We start from the raw sequence: 24,796 nt of genomic DNA on the forward strand, positions 1-24,796 counted from the left end.
TCGCGGGCCCTAGAGCGCAGGCTCAGTAGTTTTGGTGCACGGGTTTAGTTGCTCTGCGGCATGTGAGATCTTCCCAGACCAGGGCTCGAACCCGTGTCCCCTGCATTGGCAGGCGGGTTCTTAACCACTGCGCCACCAGGGAAGCCCCCCATAAGCCTTTTAAAGTTGGGGGAAAAGCCTTTAAAACCATATTAGAGCACATTATGATAAATGCCCTATTATCATCTTTGCAATAGGAATGATGTCAGTGCTGCTGGAACATGGAACTCAACACCTACATCAAACTTCATGTATTTCAAAGTATTCATATGTTGGTTATTTTACATTCATGACCCACAAGGTAGAACATGCGACTGAGGCTCAGTACACTCATATAATAAATGCATAGAATCAGTGACTCATGCTAAGGGAGAAGGTATAGTATCCAGTCTACTGAATTCTACCCCAGTGTTTCCAAACCCCAACCCCTGTCCACGCCACATCAATAACTACTTTATAAAGGATTTTTTAAAAGGTACAGACTTTCCCTTATGAGATAAATAAGTACTGGGGATGCAATGTACAGTGTATAGCTAACACTGCTGTATGGTATATTTGAAAGTTGCTAAGACTGTAGATCCTAAAAGTTCTCAAGGAAAAAGCTTGGTTTTTTTTGTTTTTTTGTATTTATAGGATATGAGGGATGTTAACTAAACTTATTGTCGTTATCATTTCACAGTATATGTAAGTCAAGTCATTATGCTGTACATCTTAAACTCATACAGTGCAGGACGTCAATTATAACTCAATAAAACTGGAAGAAAAAATAAAATGACAGACTTAAGCAAACACTCAAGTCGGTTGCCATCCACAAAATGTTTACATGGTTCTCTGATGTGGTGTGTTTACAAAATTATGAGAGTTACAGCATAGGCTCTGTCCTGACCTTGAGGCTAGGCCTTGTTCTTGACTTCTGGAAATGAGAAGAATCTTCCGTCATTCCTCCCTGCTGCCTCAGTAACTCCCCCATTTACCCACGCCTATTTCTTGTCCTGGAACCAACTGACCGCAGAGTCAGCACACCTTGTGAGTGTTCTCATCCCAAAGACGCACACTGTTGGGCACAACTAGGTAGGGAACCCAGTAAGTGGTCACCATAGTTACCACTTTCCCTTGCTGACAATGTTCATTCTTCTTCACCTTCCTATTTCCAGCTATCCTCCAGGGCTACCTAAAAGTCCTACCTGTTTCGAGAAGCCTCTCCTAACTGCTCCCCTGCCCACACTAGTGTCTTCTTTCACTTATCTCCTCTACTATTGTTTCCCTTCCCCAGACCATTTAACTTTTGGATCCTAGCTTTCTTGTAGGTTGTTTTCTTTTCTCTTTTTTAAATTAATTAATTAATTTTTTAGCTGCATTGGGTCTTCATTGCTATGCACGGGATTTCTCTAGTTGTAGCAAGCAGGGGCTACTCTTTGTTGCAGTGCATGGGCTTCTCATTGCGGTGGCTTCTCTTGTTGTGGAGCATGGGCTCTACGCACACGGGCTTCAGTAGTTGCGGCACATGGGCTCAGTAGTTGTGGCTCATGGGCTCTAGAGCGCAGGCTCAGTAGTTGCGGCACATGGGCTTAGTTGCTCAGCGGCATGTGGGATCTTCCCGGACCAGGGCTCGAACCCGTGTCCCCTGCATTGGCAGGTGGATTCTTAACCACTGCGCCACCAGGGAAGTCCTTGTAGGTTGTTTTTCAAAACGTGTTTTGAAGCCAGAAACAATGGATTCAAATGCTAGCTCTGGATCTATTTGATTTTGAGTTAACTTCTCTGGGCCTCAGTGAGAAACAAGGATAATACCTCGTCAGGCAAATATGAGGACAATTAATATACCAAGTTCTTGGTTACCCCCCCCATCTACACATAGTAGGTGCTCAATAAATGTTGAATTGGAAAGAAGGGCATGAGCTGTGTTTTAGTCTTCTTTCATCTCTCATGTAACCTCGTATGGACTACAAAGACAGAGCTAGATGAATGTTAATCACTTTTCCTTATTCATAGCTGACAGCTCACCTCTGGTCTCAGGAAACCAAGAAAACATGTTTTGTTTTTGGTTTTTTTTCCCCTTCACAATTATAATTAGCCCACATGAGTGTCATCACAGCCAGGGTGGTGGTAATACTTTTTTATAAGACTCATTTACATAGTATTTTGACATTTATAAAAGGTTTCTTAACATTTATTATCTCATTTGATTCTCCCAGTAACTCCCTGAATGTTGGTAGGGAAGGTATCATTAAATTTTATATACTAGAAATCTGAATTCAGTGTGGTTCACATTAGTACCACTTTACCCTAATTTACAGTTTACAAAGCATTTAAAAAACCATTTTCTTATTTGATGATTACTTAAGATCCTAAGATCTTCCCGGACCAGGGCTCGAACCTGTGTCCCCTGCATTGGCAGGCAGATTCTTAACCACTGCACCACCAGGGAAGCCCCCGCATATTAGTTTTGTAAAAAGGAATCCTTTAATTAACGTTGTGTCAAGGTCTCCAAGACCACCCTCTAGTTCAATGACTCACAGAAGTCAGAAAAGTGGTTATGCTGACAGATACAATTTATAGCAAAACGGTACAGGTTAAAATCAGCGAATGTAAAAGGCACATAGGGAAGAGTCCAGGAGACCAGGCACAAGCTTCCAGGTGTCCTCTCTGGAGATGGTGCGTGGACAGACAGCAGTTAATTCTCCCAGAAATGACGTGGGACAACACATATAGACTCTTGTCAACTGGGGAAACTCACCTGAGACTTCATGCTCGGGCTTTCAGTGAGGGTCAGGTCTCACAGGCATGGAGCATCCACGTGGCTGACCTTAGTTATTCAGTTTCCAGCTCCTCCAGGGATCAAACTGATCCTGCTACTGCAATGCCCACACCAGAAATCACTGTTAGCATAATCTATCTGATGTGGCTCAAGGCCCCAGGTAAACACAGGCACTCACAGAAGGCAGGATATTCCAAGAGCTTAAAGGTTATCCCCCAGGGACTTGGTCAATGGGCAGACTTATCTTTGGAATGTGCAGGGTTTGAGTAAGCCAGACTTGCTAAGTCCTTCACTGCACACCTGTAAAACCATTCTTAGCTTACAGGCCATAGACTTGATTTGACTGGAGACTCTAGTGCTAGGGTCATGTAAGTTACTTTTTTTCCCCCTGTTACTTCAAACATTGCTGTAAGAAACTTCCTTATGGATGTCTTAGTGTATAAATACACAACATATTGTGGGAATAATGACATAGGTAACTTCTTTCAGAAATAAAAACATGAAATTAGAAATATGAGACTCTCTTTAAAAAGGAAATCAATCTATAATGCTTATCACTTGGACTTAAAAATTATGTAATTAGGGCTTCCCTGGTGGCACAGTGGTTAAGAATCTGCCTGCCAATGCAGGGGACACGGGTTCGAGCCCTGGTCTGGGAAGATCCCACATGCCGCGGAGCAACTAAGCCCATGCGCCACAACTACTGAGCCTGCACTCTGGAGTCCGTTAGCCACAACTACTGAGCCTGCGTGCCTCAACTATTGAAGCCCACATGCCTAGAGCCCATGCTCTGCAACAAGACACCACAATGAGAAGCCCGCGCACAGCAACGAAGAGTAGCCCCTGCTCGCCGCAACTGAAGAAAGCCCGTGCACAGCAACAGAGATCCAGTGCAGCCAAAAAAATAATAAATTTATAAAAAATAAATAAATAAAATAAAAATTATGTATTTAGATGTAGGACTATAAAATCTCAGCCTTTCTTAATAAGGAAAGTGAATTTACAACTAGTGAACTAAATATAAAATCTATGTTAGATACTAACAGATTAAAGCAAAGGTCTCAAAGAGATATTAAATTTGAGTATACATATTTTATCACAAGCAACACGTTGCTCTGTTGTGTTATTCTGCTATTAAATGTGAAGGAACTTCTTTTGTCAAATTAATTTGTACACATATTTTCTCTTAATCTGAACTGAACCTTCGTCTGAATGAATGTCAAAGTTATGCAATGTCTTACATAATTGTGGAAAGTCAAAGCATGACCAATGTAGGAGACACTGGTAGTTCACAAACTGTATTTATTGTTAATATCTTCAAAGGTAGCTGGATTTAAAACAAAAAATATTAGACTTTTTTCTATCAAGAGCTATTTTTTTTAATCAATGAAAACATCAGTGTGATTTCCCAGATTTTGGAAAAAGCACTTCAATCTTCTACTTCCCTGCTACAAATGTCTGTAACAAGCTTCAAGTGTTCAATAATTTCTAAACCTAAGTATGATGCAGAACTTTAGTGTTGTAAAAAGACTTACATGTGGAACTGTTGTTACAAACAATGTGTAATTTCAATTTTACTAATGAAAAAAAAGTTGTGGCTCGCGGGCTCTAGAGCGCAGGCTCAGTAGTTGTGGCGCGCGGGCTTAGTTGCTCCGCGGTATATGGGATCTTCCCAGACCCTGGCTCGAACCCGTGTCCCCTGCATTGGTAGGCGGATTCTTAACCACTGCGCCACCAGGGAAGACCCTAAATAGACTGTTTCGAGTGGAAACGAGCACTACTTATTCTTGCATATTGGTCTTATATCCCCAAACCCTCAACTTTCATATTAGTTATAATACTTTGTAATTTCCCTTGAACTTTCAATTTTCTTGCCCACTAACAGTAATTGTTTCTTACTTTCCAATCCATATGCCTATTTCTTCTTTTAATCTTACTGCACTGGACAAGATCTCAGTGCAATGTGAAACAGATGCACAGTAGCCATCCTTGTCCTATTGCTGACTTTAAAGGAACATCTCTGAAGTTATACCATTAACTCGTCATGTTAAACATGGGTTTTTAGTTATCGTTTATCATACTAAAGAAGCTTCCGTCTATTCATAATCTACCAAGAGGATGTTTCATTTGATTTTTTTTAATTAATGAATTTATTTATTTATTTTTGGCTGTGTTGGGTCTTCGTTTCTGTGCGAGGGCTTTCTCTACTTGCGGCGAGCGGGCGCCACTCTTCATCGCGGCGCGCGGGCCTCTCACTATCGCAGCCTCTCTTGTTGCGAAGCACAGGCTCCAGACGCGCAGGCTCAGTAGTTGTGGCTCACGGGCTCTAGTTGCTCCGCGGTATGTGGGATCTTCCCAGACCAGGGCTCGAACCCGTGTCTCCTGCACTGGCAGGCAGATTCTCAACCACTGTGCCACCAGGGAAGCCCCATTCGGTTGATTTTTAAAATGAGTGTTGCACTTTGTTGTTTCCTCCTGCATTCATTGAGATGATAATATGATTTTTCTCTTTAATCTATTAATGTACATATTATATGAAAAGCTTTTCCTATGCATACCATTCTCCCACTTTGGCAATAAATTTTACTTTGTCACAATGAGTGAATTTTAATTGGTGAATTTGAAATGCTAATATTCAGGCTAGTTCAGCCATGTTCATAAGAGACTGAAGTACAGTATTTTTTCCCTCACATATCCCATTTGACTTTAGTATCATAGTTGAGCTTCCCCCATCCTTCCCCCTTTCTAGAAATTGTCTCCTGCTATATTTAAAAAGATTGCTTCTTGAAGGTTTAACAGACCACATCATAAGCCATTTAGATCTGGTGTATTATTTGGGAGTAGATTTTTAAAAAGATTCAGATTTAGTGTTATTTTATATACACACAACGATCCTCATTTAAAAAATAACTAAAATTTCAAATTTATCCACATAAATTCACAAGTTTTGTCATTAAAAAAATCTTAACTATATCCTTATTCATATCTTATTTCTTTTATATTGTCTTTTTTTTTTTTTTTTTTTGGCGGTACGCGGGCCTCTCACTGCTATGGCCTCTCCCGTTGCGGAGCACAGGCTCCGGACGCGCAGGCTCAGCGGCCATGGCTCACGGGCCCAGCCGCTCTGCGGCATGTGGGATCTTCCCGGACCGGGGCACGAACCCGTGTCCCCTGCATCGGCAGGCAGACTCTCAACCACTGCGCCACCAGGGAAGCCTATATTGTCTTTTTTATTGAAAAAACATTTTTTTGCCAGGGTAGTGGTAACTCACCATAGATTAGCTTAAAACCTTTTTCCCTTTATGCTTCTATGTACTTTAATTGTTGCCTGCCCCAAATCATTAAGATATTCTCCTATGTTTTATTTCTCCTTTCACATTTAGACTATATTCCACATGGAACTGATTTTTCTGCCTTGTGTCTGGAAGGGGTCTAGATAATTTTTTTTTTCTCTCATATGGATATCTGACTCTGCACTATTTATTGAAAACACCATCTTTTCACCCATTGCAATGATGTTCCCTGGTCATAAATCAGATCATCTATATTTGTGGATTTGTGCCTAGGCTTTCTGTTACATTGGTCTATTTATCTATCCTTATGCCAACCAACTTTACAGCCATAATTACAACTATAGCTTTATAACAGGTCTTAATATCTGTTGGTGAAATATTTTCAGTTTTGTTGTTGTTCGTTTACCTTGGATAGTCTTGTCCTTTGCATTTCTGTCAGTTGGTTGATTTCTCAACATCCTGCTGGGATTTTGATAACTGTGAAGTTAGATCTTTTCAAATTTCTCTCAATATTATGATTTTCTTTCAAAACTTTATTTTTAGGTATTTGATATTTTACGCTAGGGTAAATTGTATCATTTTAACAACTTCTATTTCTTTGTTTCTGACATAAATACAATTGGTCTCTATATATTGACTTTGTATGCAGCGACCTTGCTAAATTATTCTGTTCATAAATTCCTTTGAATTTTCTATGCACAATAGCAGTTGTCTATAAATAGTGTTATTTCCTCCTTTCAAAACCTATGCTGTTATTTCAGGCCTCATTTCACTGGCTAGGATCTCAAATATAATGTTAAACAATAGTGGTTATTATTGCTATTAGACTTCAATGAACCAAACTTTTGGCTTTGTTGACTTTCTCTGTTGTATGCTATTTATTTCACTGACCTTACACCTTTTATTTATTTATTTATTTATTTATTTATTTTTTACACCTTTTATTTTTCATTCTTCTTCTTTTTCTAGCTTCCTGAAAATAGTTTAGGTCACTGATTTTCAACCTTTTTTCTTTTCTAATATACACACTTAAGGCTATGAATTTCCCTACAAACACTGCTTTAGCTGAAACAAGTTTTGGTAGCTTTGTTACTGTTCACTTTAACATATTTTAAAAAAATTTTTTGACCCAGATACTGTTTTCAAATGTATTACTTAATTCCCAACCCCAAGTTGGGGTTTCTTTAGCCATCTTTTTGTTACTGGTTTCTAGCTTAATTCCCATGTTAGGGAATACAGAATGAAGGCTTTTGATCTTTCACAATTTGTAGAGGTTTGTGTTAAGACTCAGCAAAGGGTCAACTTTGGTAGACGGTTCAACGTTTACTTGAAGAAACTGAATTATGCCTTTTTGATGAAGTGTTCGGCATACATAAATTAGTTGACGTTTAGTAATGGTATTGTTCAGATCTTCTGTATCCCGATTTTTTTTCTTTTTTCTTTTGGTCTGATTATTCTATCAGCTATTGCAGAAGCTGTGTAAAAGTTACTAACTATAATTCAGGATTTACTTATTTCCCCTCTCCTATCACTTTTGCTCTATATATTTTACATTTGTCCTAGGAACAAACACATTTAGGATTGTGTGGTTTGGGTGCATTAATTCCTTTACCACTTTAAAATGTCCTTTTTATCTCTAGAGATGCTTCTTGCCTTAAATCTCTGTGTGGGGTAAAACTACAGTTACACTGTTTCCATTTGGTTGTTTTATGTGATCTTAGAGTTTTGTCTCTTGTAAGAAGCGTGTAGTGGGATATTGATTCAGCTGGTAACTTTTCAACTTTAATTCAAGTAATGAATCACTTTACGTGTTTGGGTTTATATTCTGCAACTTAAAAATCTGACTTACCTGTTTTATGTTCCCTTTTCCATTCTTGCCTTCTTATATTTTATCCTCTATTAAAGTGTTAGATACACATTCTATTGTACTTTTAGTGCTCAACTCAAGATTATAACATGCCTCCTTGACTTTACAGTCTAATAACAGTATTAATTTTATCACTTACCAATTGCTAGAACCTGAGAGAACTAACTCCATTTACTCTCCGTGTCTTTTGTTATTATATGATGTATTTTAATTCTACAGATATTTTAAATCCCACAGTTTTAGTTATATTTACATTTACACATCTACCATTTCCATTGCTTTTCATTTATTCCCTCACTTCTAGATTTCATCTGGGGTCATTTTGCATCCGCCTGAAGAATATCCTTTAACATTTCTTCCAGTGTATGCCTACTGGTGACAAATTCTTATTTTTCCTGGAAAGTCTTTATTTTGCCATATTTGCAGTGTATCTTGCCCTTGCCTCTTCTCTCTTATTTGGAATGTGAGCACTGCAGCTGCCATCTCTTCACGAGGACGGAAGCCACACACTAAAGATGGTGGGTCATAAGGAAAGAACAGAAAAAGCCTGGAGCCCCACTGATCTTGTGGAGCTACTGTATTGGACACCTGGACAGCCAACATGTGAAAGAAAAGTAAACCCTAACAGTTTAAGCACCGTTCTTACTTTGGTTCTGTTACAAGACAAATATCATTCCTGATACAATGTCTTTGATCAATTCTGGAAGCTTCTTAGCCACTTATCTCTTCCAATGTAGCTGTTAAGATATCTGTAATTTACAGTTAAATAATCCAGCATTTGTGGCACGAGTTACTTATGTAAATTTGTCACGTAGGTCCTGCTAGTATTCTGACCAAGAAAGTACAGTCCAGGATGATCAGCTCACACTCTAATTAGAGAAACCATAATCCAGAGGCAACTTCCCTAGGTACTGTTGTCTGTCTCTTGACCAACATATAATGCTTTGCTAATTTACATACTAAAGGTCAGAAATTTTTATTGGTGAAATTAGTGGCCTGTTAACTAGAATGATGAACTGCAAAAATTGGCTCCTGATGGTTAAAGGTTTTCAAGATTATGCGGATTGGCTAAAAGTAGAGTTGCACGCCCATCCTGCAAGAACAGGACAAAGAATCCAGCTTGGTCTGTAGCCCTTACCATTTGGGAAGATGTCCTAATATAATCCCCTGAAAGGTCCTCAGTGTCCGGCCATGAACACAGGTTTTGTTCAGGGTAAGAGAATTCTGCTTCTTGAAGGGAACTTTCAGGCAAGGTGGTTAGAGCATCTCAAAGGGCAGAGAACAACTTCCTTAAGCCTGCAGAACAGGCAGTAAGATTTTTTTTTTTTTTTTGGCTTACTTAATATCTGTATTGGTGACAGAAGTTGGTGAGAAACTGCCTTCATTATAACCTGGCTGTTAGGGGGCGATCTGGGGGCAGGAGTGTGTTTGGGGTGGGTGGGCATTCAGTGGGTACTATTATCTACCAAGGGTTGTACATGAATACATTGCCTTAGGTCAGTTCACAACTGCCTCACCCCCAGTTCTATTATTTCCTCCTGCTTAAAACTCCTAAAATATATATGTACACTGGATCTTACTTGTGTGAATCTTTCATTTTTTTCCCATCTCTTTTATGCTGTATTCTAGCTTATTCCTGTCATTTCAAAAATTATCAAGTGTCTGAAATAGTAAATTTCTTCCCAGTGACACTAGAAGAGAGGCCCCAAGAGGGCAGAAATTTGTTTTATTCATTGCTTTACCACCAGAACCTTACTGTGCCCTGCACATTAAGGAGGTGGTCACAATAATTTTTAAGCTAAGCCTGGATACTGTGAGAGCAAGACTGTAACTGACATTTCAGCTCTTTGTCACGGAAATCTTCCTTTCCCTCCACCTAGTCTTAGGTTCAGAAGCTGCTTTGCAGCCCCCAGGCTGCTGTGCAGAGCTCTGCGCCCCACTTCCTGAGGCTGCAGTGCCTTCTAGGGTCTTGGCTTCCTGCAGAGGTCTCAGTCCCACCTTCCCTGAATTGTCAGGTCACGTCTCACTGTTAAAAGTCCCAGAGTTCACTGGGGAGGCTCTTAGCCAAGATGATAACCCTGCAGGTCAGAGCCGCTTTCAGTGCCTCCGTTTACTACTTTGGCTTTGTTTTCTCTTCACTTCTGGCAGTTGGTATTTCCTTTCTTTTCTTTTGCAGTCAGCTGCGTGTATATGTTATGTTTTATTTGGCATCTTTCTGAGTTTGGAGCTATGGGATGGTGGTGGTAGCAAGGTTTATGTTAATTCAGTCTGCCATGCCACCAAGATTCCTGGAAACAAACTATGTGAGAAGGTAAAACAATACACCATCATTTTAAGCCACTGATTTGCAGTTTTCTATTACACTGCAGTAAAACTCAATCACTAATTGGTGCACTTTGAAAAGCAGAACAAATGAAGAAAACACAAACTGAGAGTTGGAAGAAAATGTTTATTTCATAAAAATGTATGAAGGTAGAAAACCAGTAAGAACAGGGAAAGGAGAACTTACAAGTGGGGGGTTTTGAGTCAACTGGGAAGTGATTTGGACAAAACTTTCACAGGCAACAGAGCTTCATATACCATAACCACTACACTGAAAGGCATCTAATAACCAGCCAATTTTATCTGTATCAGTAGTAACAAGAATAATTCTCTCTACACTTCCACCTTTTCTAAGGAAAATGTAATCAGTGAAGACCTAGTTGGCTTTAATGTTTTCAGTGTGTGTCTCGAGTTATCAAAAATTAACTGTAGGAGAGTAGGATGAAGTAGAGACCTGCATTTTTGTGTTGAGAAAATATTAACCTTTAATTGTGCAACTTAGTTCTTGGGTATGCCTTTGCTGTTTTTGTTTATTCTTCCCTACAATTTAGCATGATGGAAGTATAATTACTTGGTCACCACTTAACATTTCAGTTCTGTTTTTCAACATGTAACCAAGGGTACAATTAATTTAAACACTTTTAACAGTAAACAATTGTGTACATGATAAAATAAGTTGGCTTTTTTCAAACTTAAAGGGTATATATAGTATCAACTGAAACTAACTCCACTCAAGAAATAATTGAGTGTCTTCTATTAAGCAGGCATAGTGCTGGTACTGCATGAATATTACCTCCTATTAATCATTCTAAGAACTTTAGAAAAGACTTGTGAAACCAGAGCACTACCAGAGGACTAACTGTAACCCTTCACACCCTATGGTCTATTTTTCTTGCTATTACAAGTAACATGAAGTACTCCCACTTTGTAGAGCCAGAGAGATAAAATCATTGATCACTGTCATATGGCTACAAAGTAGCAGATGCTATAACATGAACCCAAGGCCTTGATTCCAAGATCAACTCTTTTATACTGCCATTATGATGCCTTTATACAATTCTTTAGTGGACAGTTTTCTCCACCTGGCAGTCATTTTCTTACTTTAATTTTTTATAAGGAAAACACTGTGAAGAAGCAAAGTAAAAAACTGATTTAATCCTTGGCAGTACAGTGGCAATTAAATAGCTGTTAAAAAAAGTGTTTTGAGAACATGCCCAGGATTTCTGAGAACATTTCTACTGGACACCTTTGTTCCAACCTTATCTTCCATTGAGAGAGGGAGGGGACCGTATTTAAAAACAAGAATAGGGACTTACCTGGTGGCCCAGTGGTTAAGAGTCTGCACTCCCAATGGAGGGGGCCCAGGTTCGACCCCTGGTCCGGGAACTAGATCCTGCATGCCGCAATTAAAAAATAAATAAATAAATAAAAATAAAAGAAAAACAAGAATAAAATTTTCTTCTTTCAACAAAATTTATCATGTCAGACACTGAATTTATGAAGATAAACTTGTTTCTGTCTTCAAGGGGCTCATAATTTAAGAGGAGAAATACACATGTAAATAAATTAGTGATAATTTTAGTACCAGTGATAGTGCTAAACTAGAAGATAGTAAAAGACATATTTATGACACAAAGATAAGAACCCTCCCTCCCTTTTACCTGGAAGGTCCAAGATCCAGGTAATATTAAGACATTTGAACTGAGTTTTGAAGAGTGAGTTATTTCCTGAGGGCTTAGTATGTGCCAGATAGTGTGCTAAGTGATTATCTGGATTATCTAATTAAATTATCACTGCAATTTAGGAGATAGGTAACCCCATTTTACAGATGAATCCAGGTGGTTTGACCTAGAACTCAATCTGCTAAATATTGTGAGCTACTGACATACGCAAACACACAATAAAACAGATCACTGGAGTCACAGAGATAAAGGGACTTATAAAACTGTAATGTTCTTATTTACATACAAGGCATATGAAGTGAGTATGCTTCAGGAATTAGCCAAAGGTCACATAATAAAGATAGAGATAATCTCTTATTCTCTCAAGGGCCTGTCCATTGTATGATCACGTTTCCCTGAAAATGTTATTCTCTTCCTGCTTTTCCCTTTAACTCCTTCAAACTCTCCATCACCGAAAGCCACCTCAAACCACATGCCAACTTACCAAAGGGCGAGGTCATTAAATGAGTGCAGCGTAAGGACACACGGTTTGATAGCGTTAGCCTGTATTTAAAACAAAATATTTACTGTAAATGTCAGTGTTTTATAAGCAATGATCTGAAAAGATTGAGAAACAAGTAAAACAGGTTTGCCAGCTTTTATGAACACTGCTTCTTACATACTCAACCTATTACGAAAATAAATACAAGGCATGAATTCAAATCCCAGATATCCTGAAAACTTCAGAAAAGACTTGTACTCTGGTCTACCCACAGCTCTACCTACAACTGTACAGTACACATTCCTGTATGGCATGGCTACATCAAGTTTTCTAAGCACTTGGATTAGTTTTCCTAATGTCAGCCCTCGGAGCCTTCTTTCTACCTGCCCTGTCTGAGCTGCCTGGGATCTGTTCAATCATTTTTTTAAACATAAGTAAACAGTACAAACTTTTCATTGTTTAGTTTGAAACGAAAACTTTAAATGCTTGTGTGGAAACAAAAAGCTGAAATAACTTCCTTAGGGTCATAATAAAACTGTATCATTCTTATTATATGTGCAGTTTTAAAAATATACTTTAAAGGTTCAAGGTGGATGACTATTAAGACTTCGGAAAAAAAAAACAAAGACTGACTGGAATTCTAATGTAGATGACTCTGCTCATGGCCAGTGCGCATGAGCACAGTAAACCTGTTGTGGTTTAGGTTCAACATACAGATGGAGAGAATGGATATGCAACATTCTCGGTACTACTGCGTTTATTTCCCACCTTAAAGTGAAGACCCAATTATAAATTCTATTGATTCTACAATAATAACAATATGAAAATTGAGAGGAGTCAAAGAATATCAGCAAACTTATTAATAAGAAAATGACAAAAGTGAGCATTTATTTGGTAGCACAGCATACACTGGTTCTGAAAGGTATGAAAATTAGAATCACACATTTAATCACACGCCTTTAAAAAATTATAGATGTTCCTTTCTAGATTGACTGTATATTTGAGGGTAGACCTCTCCCATGCATTTATTTCTTTAATCTCCACAAATGCCTGAGACCCACAGCCTGCGTATATGAACCACTTGTGGTACTCAGGACACTTGCTCTGAGGTCAGGGATCTCCATCACTTTAACTGCTCTGTGATTATAAGCAACTTAACTTTCCTGAGCCCCAGTTTCCTGAACTGTAAAGTATACTAATAACACTTACCCTAAACCTAAAGGGCTGCTGCAAGGGTTAGATGAGAACATTACAAAAGTAATAAGTACCTGTACCGTAACAGGTGTTCCATATACACGGTGGTATTTATGAATACTCAGACAGTAATAATGACAGATGTATTAAAATGAGTGACAAACTCAGGGGAACACCCAAGGTCTAAGGACTGTTAATGCGAAGATGAAGAACTGATAGAACAGACTTTCCTTTTTATATGAGTTTTATGATTTAAAAAAATTGATCAGAATAAATGTCTTAAAAGAAATCTTTGGGTAACTAAAAATAAAATTTGAAATGATGAGGGCTCCTTAATTGCGGTTCCAGGGTTCCTTAGTTGTGGCTCGCCAGCTTCCTAGTTGTGGCACACGGGCTTCTTAGCTGCAGCATGCATGTGGGATCTAGTTCCCTGACCAGGGATCGAACCTGGGCCCCTGCATGGGGAGCACAGAGCCTTATCCACTGCACCACCAGGGAAGTCCCCAGCATAATGTATTTATAACACTGAGTGTGGAATGGGCCTTCCTAAGACAACAAAACCCAGAAGTTACCAAAAATTACATAATGATTTAAAATAAAGTTTTAAAAAACATATGACAGATTAGGAGGAAGTATCTGCAACACATTTAATAACTTAGAAAGAAAAAAAATCTAAAATACATAGTTCCTAAAAAACAATAAGAACAAATTAACAAACCAAAAGAAATATGGGCAAAGGACATGAACATACAATCAAAAAAATAAAAATGAAAGAAAGAAAACCAATGAAAATGTGAAGATATTAGCTTCACTCTTAGACAAGGGAATGAAAATAAAAACAGATACTTCTTTGCAACCAACAGATCAGCAAAAATGAACAAGAATGGTAATGTTTTGGGGCAAGGATGTGAGGAAACAGGCACTCTCTTACATGGCTAGCGAAAGTATAAACTGGCACAGATTCCTTGGAGAATAATTTTGCAGTATCTGTAAGTATTTTAAATAGACATGTTCCTTGACACAGCAATTATACCTTTACAAATGGTTTTGTAGAAATAATCACACAAAATATGAATATGTATTTTGCAAGACTGCCTAAAACAGTGAAATACTGGAGCAACCTATGGTTCCACCAATAGGGAAAAGTACATTATGGTATATCTATATATGGAACTAAAAAAAAACATGTGATGCATAGATATGGAAAGTTCTCCAATGCATGAAAAAAAGTATTATATATATACAGTATGATTTCAAGGTATTATAAATCCCACCCATATCACCAACGTATATGTGTGTAAAAACACAACAAGAGCTTGGAAGGATCACCACTGTTAATAATTCAGAGTGTAAGAAAAAGGCAGGCCGTGGTATGTGAATGTGAAGAGAATATTTTTATATACTCTTCACGTTTACTCTAAATATTACAGAATGAATGACCACACATTTAGAAAGTTATCTGAAGGGACTTCCCTGGTTGTCCAGTGGGTGAGACTCTGCGCTCCCAATGCAGGGGGCCCGAGTTCGATCTCTGGTCAGGGAACTAGATCCCACATGCGGGTCGCAACTAAGAGTCTGCACGTCACAACTAAGAAGTCCGCATGCCACAACTAAGACCCGGTGTGGCCAAAATAAATAAATAAATAACGAATTAATAAATAAATATTTTTTATAAAGGAGTTACTGTTAACTTAAAAAAAAAAAGTTATCTGAAAAGTAAGGATTTGCCAGTACCCAGTTCCCAAACTCTGTTTCTCATTCATATTCATACCTTTACTTGAAAATAACCCAGTATTCTGGTCAACATGGAATCTTTTTGTGCTACTGACTATATTACTACGTAAGTTTAAATAACAATTATTAAATATAAACAGGATACCCAAAACAAAAATTTTCAGAGATAACCTACAGTATAAGGAAAATTTATGTCAAAATTAAGACAACTGTATACCTTTAGCGACCTTTTATACTTTTTCAATCAAAGAAACCCTGCAAAGACCCTTATTTTCCCAGGGAATTTTAACTCCTATAAAACTTGCATGAAGAACAAGTAGCAAAGAAACTTTCTCAAACTACTTTTAAAAAACAAAACAAATAGCCCAAACCCTGTTTTTAACTATTCTTAGACAGTAGGACAAATACTAAACACATAGCTTAACAGTCTTTAAAGAATCATGTTGAAATAAGGAAGGAAAAGGTCAGAACTTTTAAGCCAGTTATAATTGTACCTGGTTAGTCCCAAGACAGACAGTTAAGTGACTGAACAGGTTCTACTGCTAAGACTTTGATTCCTGGAACAGTTTTACTCAGCCTCACAGGAATAATGTGTATTAAATTATACAAACACCCTTGGGATGTGTTCTTTTCCATAATATTAAAGGAAGTTAAGGCTAATGTTAATGGTAGAACTGCTTTTTTAAAAAACTGAAATGAACAGAACTAAAAGGTAAACTCATGTGTATCAGATTCCCCATTTTAACTGACATTTTTCGATTACTGAAGCCAAAGGACACATTTGTTTGGAACCATAAAATCCTACTATTGGGAACTGATGAAATGAAAAAGATATAATGAAACAGGAAGAAGTTAAATAATTTATGCCAAATGCATAACAAATAATTATGAGGAGAGATATCAAATCTTCAAACTTGATAGAAAATAGTTGGAGTTTAATTTCAGAACGTATTTAAATATTATTGAAAAATCCAACTTTATATTATGTGCTCTATCAATCAAATAAAAAATGACAATTGGAAAATAAGGGGGGAAAATGGGGATATTTTAACATTTAACCAGATTCTGTAACATTTAAAACTGATAAGCACATGTTCATCAGAAAAAAATTTCTTTTACATTTCTAATAAATGTATGGTTTTTAAAGAAATCAAGGCATGTATTTTCTAAAGGGTGGGAGACAGCTCAGTATAACAGAATAATTTACTGTATTAACTAAAAGAAGATAAAGCAAAAAAAATTTTTCACTTAACTATGACTCAACTTTCATGTGGAGCTTTTTCTAAGTGATAACAGGTGAGGCAAAGCTGATAGCCCAAATGATCAAAGACCCCATAATATAATCAGCAAAGTATATATACTTTATATACTTATAAAGATATAAGTATATCTTTATACTTTATAAGTATATCTTATATACTTATAAGTATTATATTATCTTATATATCTTATATATCTTACTTATATATAAAGTATATCTTATATACTTATAAAGATATAAGTATATCTTTATACTTATATATAAAGATATAGATACAGGGCTATTAAACGAAAGAAAAAAGCAATACATTAAAAAACACTATAAATTAGGAATTTAACCTATAGGCCATTTGGGAGCCTAAACCACATGATATGCTAAATATTTTTTCATATTGGAGAATATGAAAGGAAAATTTTATATTTTGTTCACTGAGGTTCAAAGGTAAACTGACGGGGAACTCTTACACATGCTTAATCTGAAAAAATATATTTCATAAAACTACCCTTAGATTATATGATGCTTCCATAATGCACTGCAATATTTCTCCTGAAGTATTATAAATCAGAAAATAACCTAAGCACTTGACAAGTTTTAAATGAACATGCGGAACTCACCAAAATATACATTTTACATCCAAGTACATAACAGAACAGCTCCCACTTAATAAAAAGAAAAATTTACAACTTTAGTATATTGGACAAATAGAATACAATTAGAAAGACAGCACTCACCTATTCAAGAACAAGTCTCCCTGCCTTGACTTCACATTTTTTATTTAATTGTGAATTTTTCATAACACATAGACATCTTCCAGAGGAGAAGCAGCAAACATGAATTCTAATTCTGCATTTAGGCACAGGTAAGAGTTTATGGATACTTGCCAAGCTGCTAGAAAGAATAATATGTGCTTCTTGAGTCATTTTGATTTTGTGGTGGTTGTTTGCTTTGTGTTTTACCTGTACAGAATGTGGATGTGTCACCAAAAAAAGAAAAGTAGAGCTAATTTCATGGAGTTGAAAAACAAAGTTACAGAAAATTAATTTTAAGTAGAGTGTTTTTAATAAAAGCATGAAATATGAAAGTATAATTGAAATCAAACAATTCATACCTAGAACTAGTTATCAGGTATTAGCTTGTCTTTATTTACAAATGTATGGCAGAACTATACTCTGAAAAAAAAGGATGACAAACACATGTTTAAAATAATAATAATAGTAATAACAATAATAATAGCTACCGTTTTTCAGGAGCTTAGTATGTACCAGGAATTATTCTAACACTTTACTGGTATTAACTCATTTATAATATTAATCCGTTTAATCTCATAACAATCCTATTAGGTAGGTACTCTTATAATCCCAATTTAGCAGACAGAAGAAACAGAGAGAGTAATAACTTCCCCCAAATAACCTAGCTAGTAAGTGGCAGTACCAGGGTATGAGTTCAAGAAACTGGGCTTCAAAACTCTACCACTAAATTACAGTGATTTCAAAGATTCAAACCATTTCCATTAAATCAGAAAGTTGGCATCATCTGTATTACTAAAATAAAAATGAGTTAGATCTACTTTAAACATAACGGCAATTATTTACTCAACACCTAAAATATGCTATGTACTATTATTAGGCATTATAGCTGGCATTAACAACAGCTAGCATGTTAGCATTTATCAGGACTTAACGTGACAGGAACTGACAAATGAACCACTTTGCATTCATCACAGAGGTCGATCCTTACAACAGTCCTGTGAAGTGGATACCATACCTATTTTGCAGATGAGAAAAACACCAAGGTGTGAAACAGCGCCACTCCCTCCTCCAAATCACATACCAAATTGACTGGCAGAGCCCAGACGGCTACACATGTCTAATATCAGAGCCCTTGCTTGTCAGAGCACACCGAAAGGGCTACAAATGTGATGTCACTGACCAAACAAGACATTCTTTTGCCCCAAACCCCAGAGTCTTATGTCATGTTAGAGATACAATAACACAACTGAAAAGATATGACAGTAATTAAAATTTATAGTTATTACATTTAAAAAGAAATCAAGCCTCTACTATTTTTGCCAAATCCTGTATCAATGTTAATGGCTGATATTCCAAGTCAGCTGAAGTAAACATCCACCTCCCAGCCGATCCATGTATTACAGCTGAGTGTAGGATGTTTACATGAACTGAAAACTTGGTTTAAAGCAGAACTTACAAAGATTGACATAAATGAGGCAAAAGTCAAATCAAAAAGTATTTTGAGACAAAGTTTAAACTCCAAGGGAAAAGGCAGAAGTGACATTCTTTTCACTGAAATAATTTATGGCAATGTAAGCAAACATCTTGTAAATGTTCCCAATCTAAATGTGGCTGATTTTACAGCCTCTCATCTTCCTATATCCCTCTCTTCAAAACAACTGAACTTGCATTTAGAGGAACCCGGCTGATGGCCTTGACGATGCATCAATCACCCATTCTTCCTCAGGAAGGAGATTCCTGTTCTGGGTAAAAGACAAAGTTAACAATACACCTCTGAGGAGCTCAAAGCTTAGCTGTAGCCTTCCTTTTCCTCATTTCCTTTCCCCCTCCTCGAGCCTCTCCCTATCTCCTCCCGCAACTCATAATTCAGTTAAGTTCGCCTCAGTAACATCTCTCCCATACTCTGATCTCAGTACACCTTCTACTGGCCCAAGTGTTGCTAAGTTCCCTCTCAGAAATCCCTCGTCTCTTTGCACTCCTCTGATTAAGAAAATATTACCACCGATACCTCTACGAAGCATATGTGGCCCGATCAGTGCTCTTGCACCAACGAAGAGGAAATCCTCAAATTTGTAAGTAAAATTAAATATTAAGAACCATTGCCAGCAAATTCTAAAAATCTCTGGAATTTCAGAGGCATTCCAGGACCTTCAGGAACCTCCCGTCTCTACCTGGCCTCTCTCGTCCTCTTCGGGCTACTTCCCCTGAAGCACCAGTTCTCAAGATTAAACACACACACATTTTTTTTTTTCTCTACAAGTATATTGTTTTCTTGTTTCAAGTATTCCACTGCAATACTATTTTTTCCTTCTGCTTTTCTTTGCAAATCAAATAGGTTTTGTGGGCTAGACAATTAATATGATGCTTTCTCTGGGAGAACAATGGGTCTCAGGTTTCCAACAAATCTTTTTCAAAACAAACTTTTGGATTACTACATGTTTTTAAGTTGGGGATTTTATGCGTCTTTTTCTTCAGTCGCTAACTGGGCATAATACCGAACAGGGAAAAGAATGTAAGATGAGCTCCGTGCTTCTGAAAGCCTGGACCTAGGACAGCAGCATCAGCAGCTCTTGGGAATCTAGGAAAAACAATGCACGTTCTCAAGCATCACCTCAGACCTACTGAATGATACGCTCTGGCAAGGCCCAGCAATCTGTATTTTAATTAATAATCCCTCCAAGTAATTCTGATACATGCTAATATTTGAAAACCAGTGGATTAAAGATTAAATTGTTTCACCAAATATGCTGGAAAGCCAGAGCAAAGATAGCAGTGAACATCAAACTGTTAGAAAGTCTGTCACATGCTACAGATTGGGGGGCGGGGGGGGAGGAGGGGAAGGCAATGTCAAAACACCCATCACATGTCCACCCATAATGAACCAGGCTGGGGAAACTGGCAGAGACAGCCTGAAAAAGCATAATTTTGGAAAGTAATTAAGTTCAGACTGATACTCAAACTTGAAATTTTTTTTCCCTGAACACACACAGCAAATAGAGGCACATTCGCTCAGTGAATAAAGTTTTAACCAGAGGAACCGAAGGGGCCACAGTCAGAACCCTCTGCATGCAATGAGGACTGCACGCTGGGATCCGAAGCTCACCGCCCACTTCCGGGTCACCCACCCCACGCCACCTCTGGCTCTGCGTAAAAGGGACTCAGGCATCAAGACCAATGAAGATCCGTCCAACAATGTAATTTTAACCAAGAATATTTGTACATGAGCATATCTAATTGGAAATGAACTTGAAGACAATTCTGTAGTTGTCTGCTTAAAAAAGTAACCCCTAAGGAACCGCAAATCAAATGCTAAGGAAAAAACCTGTCATTTTCAGAAAACAGTATTCAGTAACCAAAAATGTTTTACTTTCAGTATTAACTAGATCAAAATATCTTCTTAGTAAAGAATTCCTGAGGTTTCTAAGACCTGTCAATAAAGACCACACTCGTCTTCCTCAATACTAAGTTAAAGCATGGGGAAATAAGCTGTTACAGGTTCACTGGCAAACACTAATTCTCTAACATTTTAAAGCATTTGTTCTGTATAGTCAATTGCTAAATTTGCAGGCCACTGGGAAGTTTGTGGTTCTTCCAAATTAAAACATCAAGAAGTCATCTGCAAATGACTAAAAGGTTGTACTGAAGCAAGGGCATCCAGAATTAAAGCTGACATGGTCTCTGATTCACCTCATTAGGGCAGAATAACATGGAACAAATGTTACGTAACATAGATTGTACATTAATCCTGAGTATCCAGGGATGAGTGGACGGCTGTGCAGAGTGTCACAGCTTTGTGCAGGACACCCACCCTTCTTTTAGCATAGATCTGGGCTATCATTTTAAAAAGTCTTTCAAATTCAGCTAGGCAAATTCTTAAACTAGGCAGCTTCTATCTACCTTACTGAATTTCAAAGCTATGTAACAAAATTTTTCGTAGGAAACAATGTCACCTTGTCTAACAAAATAACCCTATTACCAGAGGACTCTTTCTGCCTTTCCAGGGAGCACTCCCTGGGCTCTTAGAGCAAATGGCCCTGTTTGCTGCTATCTGGAACCCAAGGCCTCCAATGTGCTAAATCAGAGGGTCAACTCTTAATAAAGCACGTTTATTAAGATTTGAGTATGAAGGGATACTTGCTGCATGCTAATCACCAAGCTTGAAAATTATACTTCAACTTGCAAAGCTACCTGTGTCTGAAGCAACTACCTACGCCACCTCCCTCCACTCTGGCCACGTAAGTCTTGTAAACTAGCATAAAGGAGCATTTAAGAATCAGTGCTGCAGCACGAATACATCTGGGCAGCTACATTTTATATATCTGTATAAAAGATATAAGCAAATAGTAGACACTGCTGCAACAAAACAAAATTGTTAGTGGGGCCCCATACAGGCAAGGTGCTCTACTGGACACAGATGGCAGGAAAACTGATAATTATAAAGATATAATGTCCTCACCCTCAGAAAGCTTATGATCTAATCAAGGAAGATATGCATGTAAAAAATTAGCAAGAACTTTACCTTTTGGTTTAATTATGCACTGAACCTAACACAGTAAGATGTTTAGCAGTTTAATATTAATACATGATAAAAATACCAAAGCTTTATTGAAGAGAAAGATTTCAATAAAATAGAAATGTTTCCCAGTGTCTAAAAGACAAACAGATAAGAAAACAAAATTTCAAAACTCAGAAAAAGAGCTGTTGTAAAATTATGCGTTATCAATAGTCTGCCCTGAATGTCACCTGTGAGAAAAGCCCTGTATTGCTCAGCACTGTGAGGGAACACAAAAAATAGGTACAGTGCACCTGCTCACAAGGCATCAACATTCTAATGAGGAAGAGAAAAGGCAAGTGATAACCTGAAAATACTCAGGAAAATATACTCAATAATGTAAGACAAATATAACCAATGGTGAATGTTGTAAACAGGCTCAGTGGTTTGAAGTCCTGCAAGTGTTTAGAGGACAGTTCTGACTAGGAGCTGTGACATCATTCCGGGTGGAAAACAGGAAGTTGGGGGGGGGCAGGGGGCTGAGAGGCCAGAGACGAAGTTTGTACACTTCTTCACGACAGAAAAAGCTGAAATGTCTTGGTTGTGTACTGCTGAGCGGTAGGGTGGGGTGGTGGTGATAAATGTACTCTCAATAACGTCTCCAGAATTTCTAAAGGAGGAAATCAGTCTTCTGAACTGTTGGGAAGTTAAACTCTAGCCTACTTGGAAAGGCAATAAAGAATGAAAGTTCACTGCCAGGGCAAAAACAGAAATAAGAACCCATAGTGGAAAAAAAAATTTTTTTAACTAAATTCTCTAAGGCCCAGCAGCAGCAGCATCTTAAGTCTGGGAAGCTCAGATGGTATCTGCTACAGGATATCCTGTTCTTAGGACAGCATCCCACACTAAACTCTCGCATAAAACATGCATTCTCACAGAGAGAAGTAAATGAAGAAACCTAAAGATTCCTGGTGTTTTTCCACACATTTTATAGCCTCCCCTGTTCTACTTCTTAGATATAACTATCCTGAAACGATGTCTGTGAAGAGCCGGTAGCAGCAAACATCTGACTGAAAGCTTAGCTATGTCTTACAGCTTCCAGTCGGGGATGTTTACAACAACAGACTTTCTGGACAACAAATTAACAGAAGGAATAAACACAAATGTTGCCAGTCACCATCTTTATCTGATGATTGATAGGCTTTTTAGTCCTGAACGCTATCTGTGACATCTTGGACAAAAATGATAAAGTTGATGCTATTCATTGGCAAGAGAGAAGCAGTTTATCAACAGCAATTTTTTCCTAAATAAATTACAAAAGACAATATGCATTATGAAGTTGTCTTGGCAAATATGTAACATTAAAGATTTTACCCAGTTATCCTCCAAGATACGTTGTCTCTTTGCTACATGCAAAAATGAGGTTTTCTCTCCCTAAACCCAGAGTTTCAGAATTAATAATAAACACCACACTAGAATGACAACCCTAATGATCAGACTGACCATGCATCTGCCTGAAACAGTCCCAATTTATGACTGTTGCCCTGATATTATCATTAAAAGCGACTCTCTTCATTAACAAAAGTGTCCTAATTTAGATTGCTAATACAGTGGGTTTTACTGGTAGCGGATCTAAACCAAGTTAAGTGTCTAATATTTTCTTCCCCTGTCCCCAGCTGATTTAGGTTAGGGATGTGCAATCCATGGAAATGAACAAAGCAAAGTAGATAATAAGTAAACAAACTCATGACCTTGGCTTTGTTTATAAAACAATAATACACTGAAACCATTTTGTTTCCCACACCACTTTCCTGAAAGAGAGACGGAAGACTAGGTGAAATATAAAAAATCTGCACTCCACGGAAACCAAGATTTGCTTTAATCTAAAGCATGTGAAATTACTGTCTCTTAAAAAAACCAATTAAAACAATTAGAGTCTACAATTTTCAATGATTTCCAAGAAATGAACACACACACACACACCCACAGGATAACTACTGAACACGCCAATATACACAATTTTGAGAGGCTACTAATTTTCTAATAATAATTAATTTCTTTGAGAAACTATGGAGTAAGTAATTTCAGTCATTGATATTTACCGTGTGATAATATTTAAAGTTGCTTTCTGAAAAAAAAATGTTTTGGTTTAAATGTCATAAATAACTCTACCCATTACAGAAATAATGCTGGAAATAATGAGGAAAGTGCATGTGGTCTCTATGGATACAAGATGACCTTCATTGTTTCTGAAGACAAATACCTTAAAAACAAAAAAACAAAAAAAAAACCCAGTGGCTACTTCCAACGAAGGCTATTCAAGCTGTTCTACAATTGAAAATTTCCAGATTTAAATTAGGAAACAATAGTTATTTCATGCCTAGGTGGCACGTGATACTTGACTAATTAGGATGCTGCACCTTATGTTGCAATAAACCAGTGATTACAACTCTCTCCTTCAAACAATATCCCCCTTCTGTTCTCAGTTTAATATTTTTTAAAGGTTGATCAAATGACAGAAATGTTTTATCAGAGCTACTATATTTAACTCACACATAATTCTATAATACATAGAATCTTTTTTTCACGGTTATTAGGGAATTTTGTCAAATGTTATACATTTGCTTATGATGTATTACTTTTTTTAAAAAAATGCTGGTTTTGGGCTTCCCTGGTGGCGCAGTGGTTGAGAATCTGCCTGCCAATGCAGGGGAAACGGGTTCGAGCCCTGGTCTGGGAGGATCCCGCATATCACGGAGCAACTGGGCCCGTGAGCCACAACTACTGAGCCTGCGTGTTTGGAGCCTGTGCTCCGCAACAAGAGAGACTGCAATAGTGAGAGGCCCGCGCACCGTGATGAAGAATGGCCCCCACTTGCCGCAGCTAGAGAAAGCCCTCGCACAGAAACGAAGACCCAACACAGC

At 37.7% G+C, this 24,796-nt stretch overlaps 1 protein-coding gene across 8 annotated transcripts in view; it reads right to left on the reverse strand.

The window, feature by feature from the left end:
• Nucleotides 1-24,796, reverse strand: part of LOC117199643 (WAS protein family homolog 6-like) — a 90,192-nt gene that overhangs the window by 37,287 nt on the left and 28,109 nt on the right. For 2 of the 8 annotated variants that reach the window (XR_007472974.1, XR_004480919.2), the window contains exons 1-2: nucleotides 12,446-16,833; nucleotides 11,596-11,672 (exon numbers count right to left, since the gene is read on the reverse strand). Coding sequence is in view for 1 of the 8 variants with exons in the window: in XM_033419750.2 (XP_033275641.2) it covers nucleotides 11,666-11,672; nucleotides 12,446-12,504 (66 nt within the window). In the remaining 7 variants the exon portion in view is untranslated. Of the gene's footprint in view, nucleotides 1-10,386; nucleotides 11,673-12,445; nucleotides 16,856-17,362; nucleotides 19,681-24,796 lie in introns of those variants that run through there. The other 6 variants (XR_007472972.1, XR_007472973.1, XR_007472971.1 and 3 more) reach the window with 6 other exon arrangements.

Source organism: Orcinus orca, chromosome 17 (assembly GCF_937001465.1).
Source record: "Orcinus orca chromosome 17, mOrcOrc1.1, whole genome shotgun sequence".
In the NCBI taxonomy this organism is placed as follows: domain Eukaryota; kingdom Metazoa; phylum Chordata; class Mammalia; order Artiodactyla; family Delphinidae; genus Orcinus; species Orcinus orca.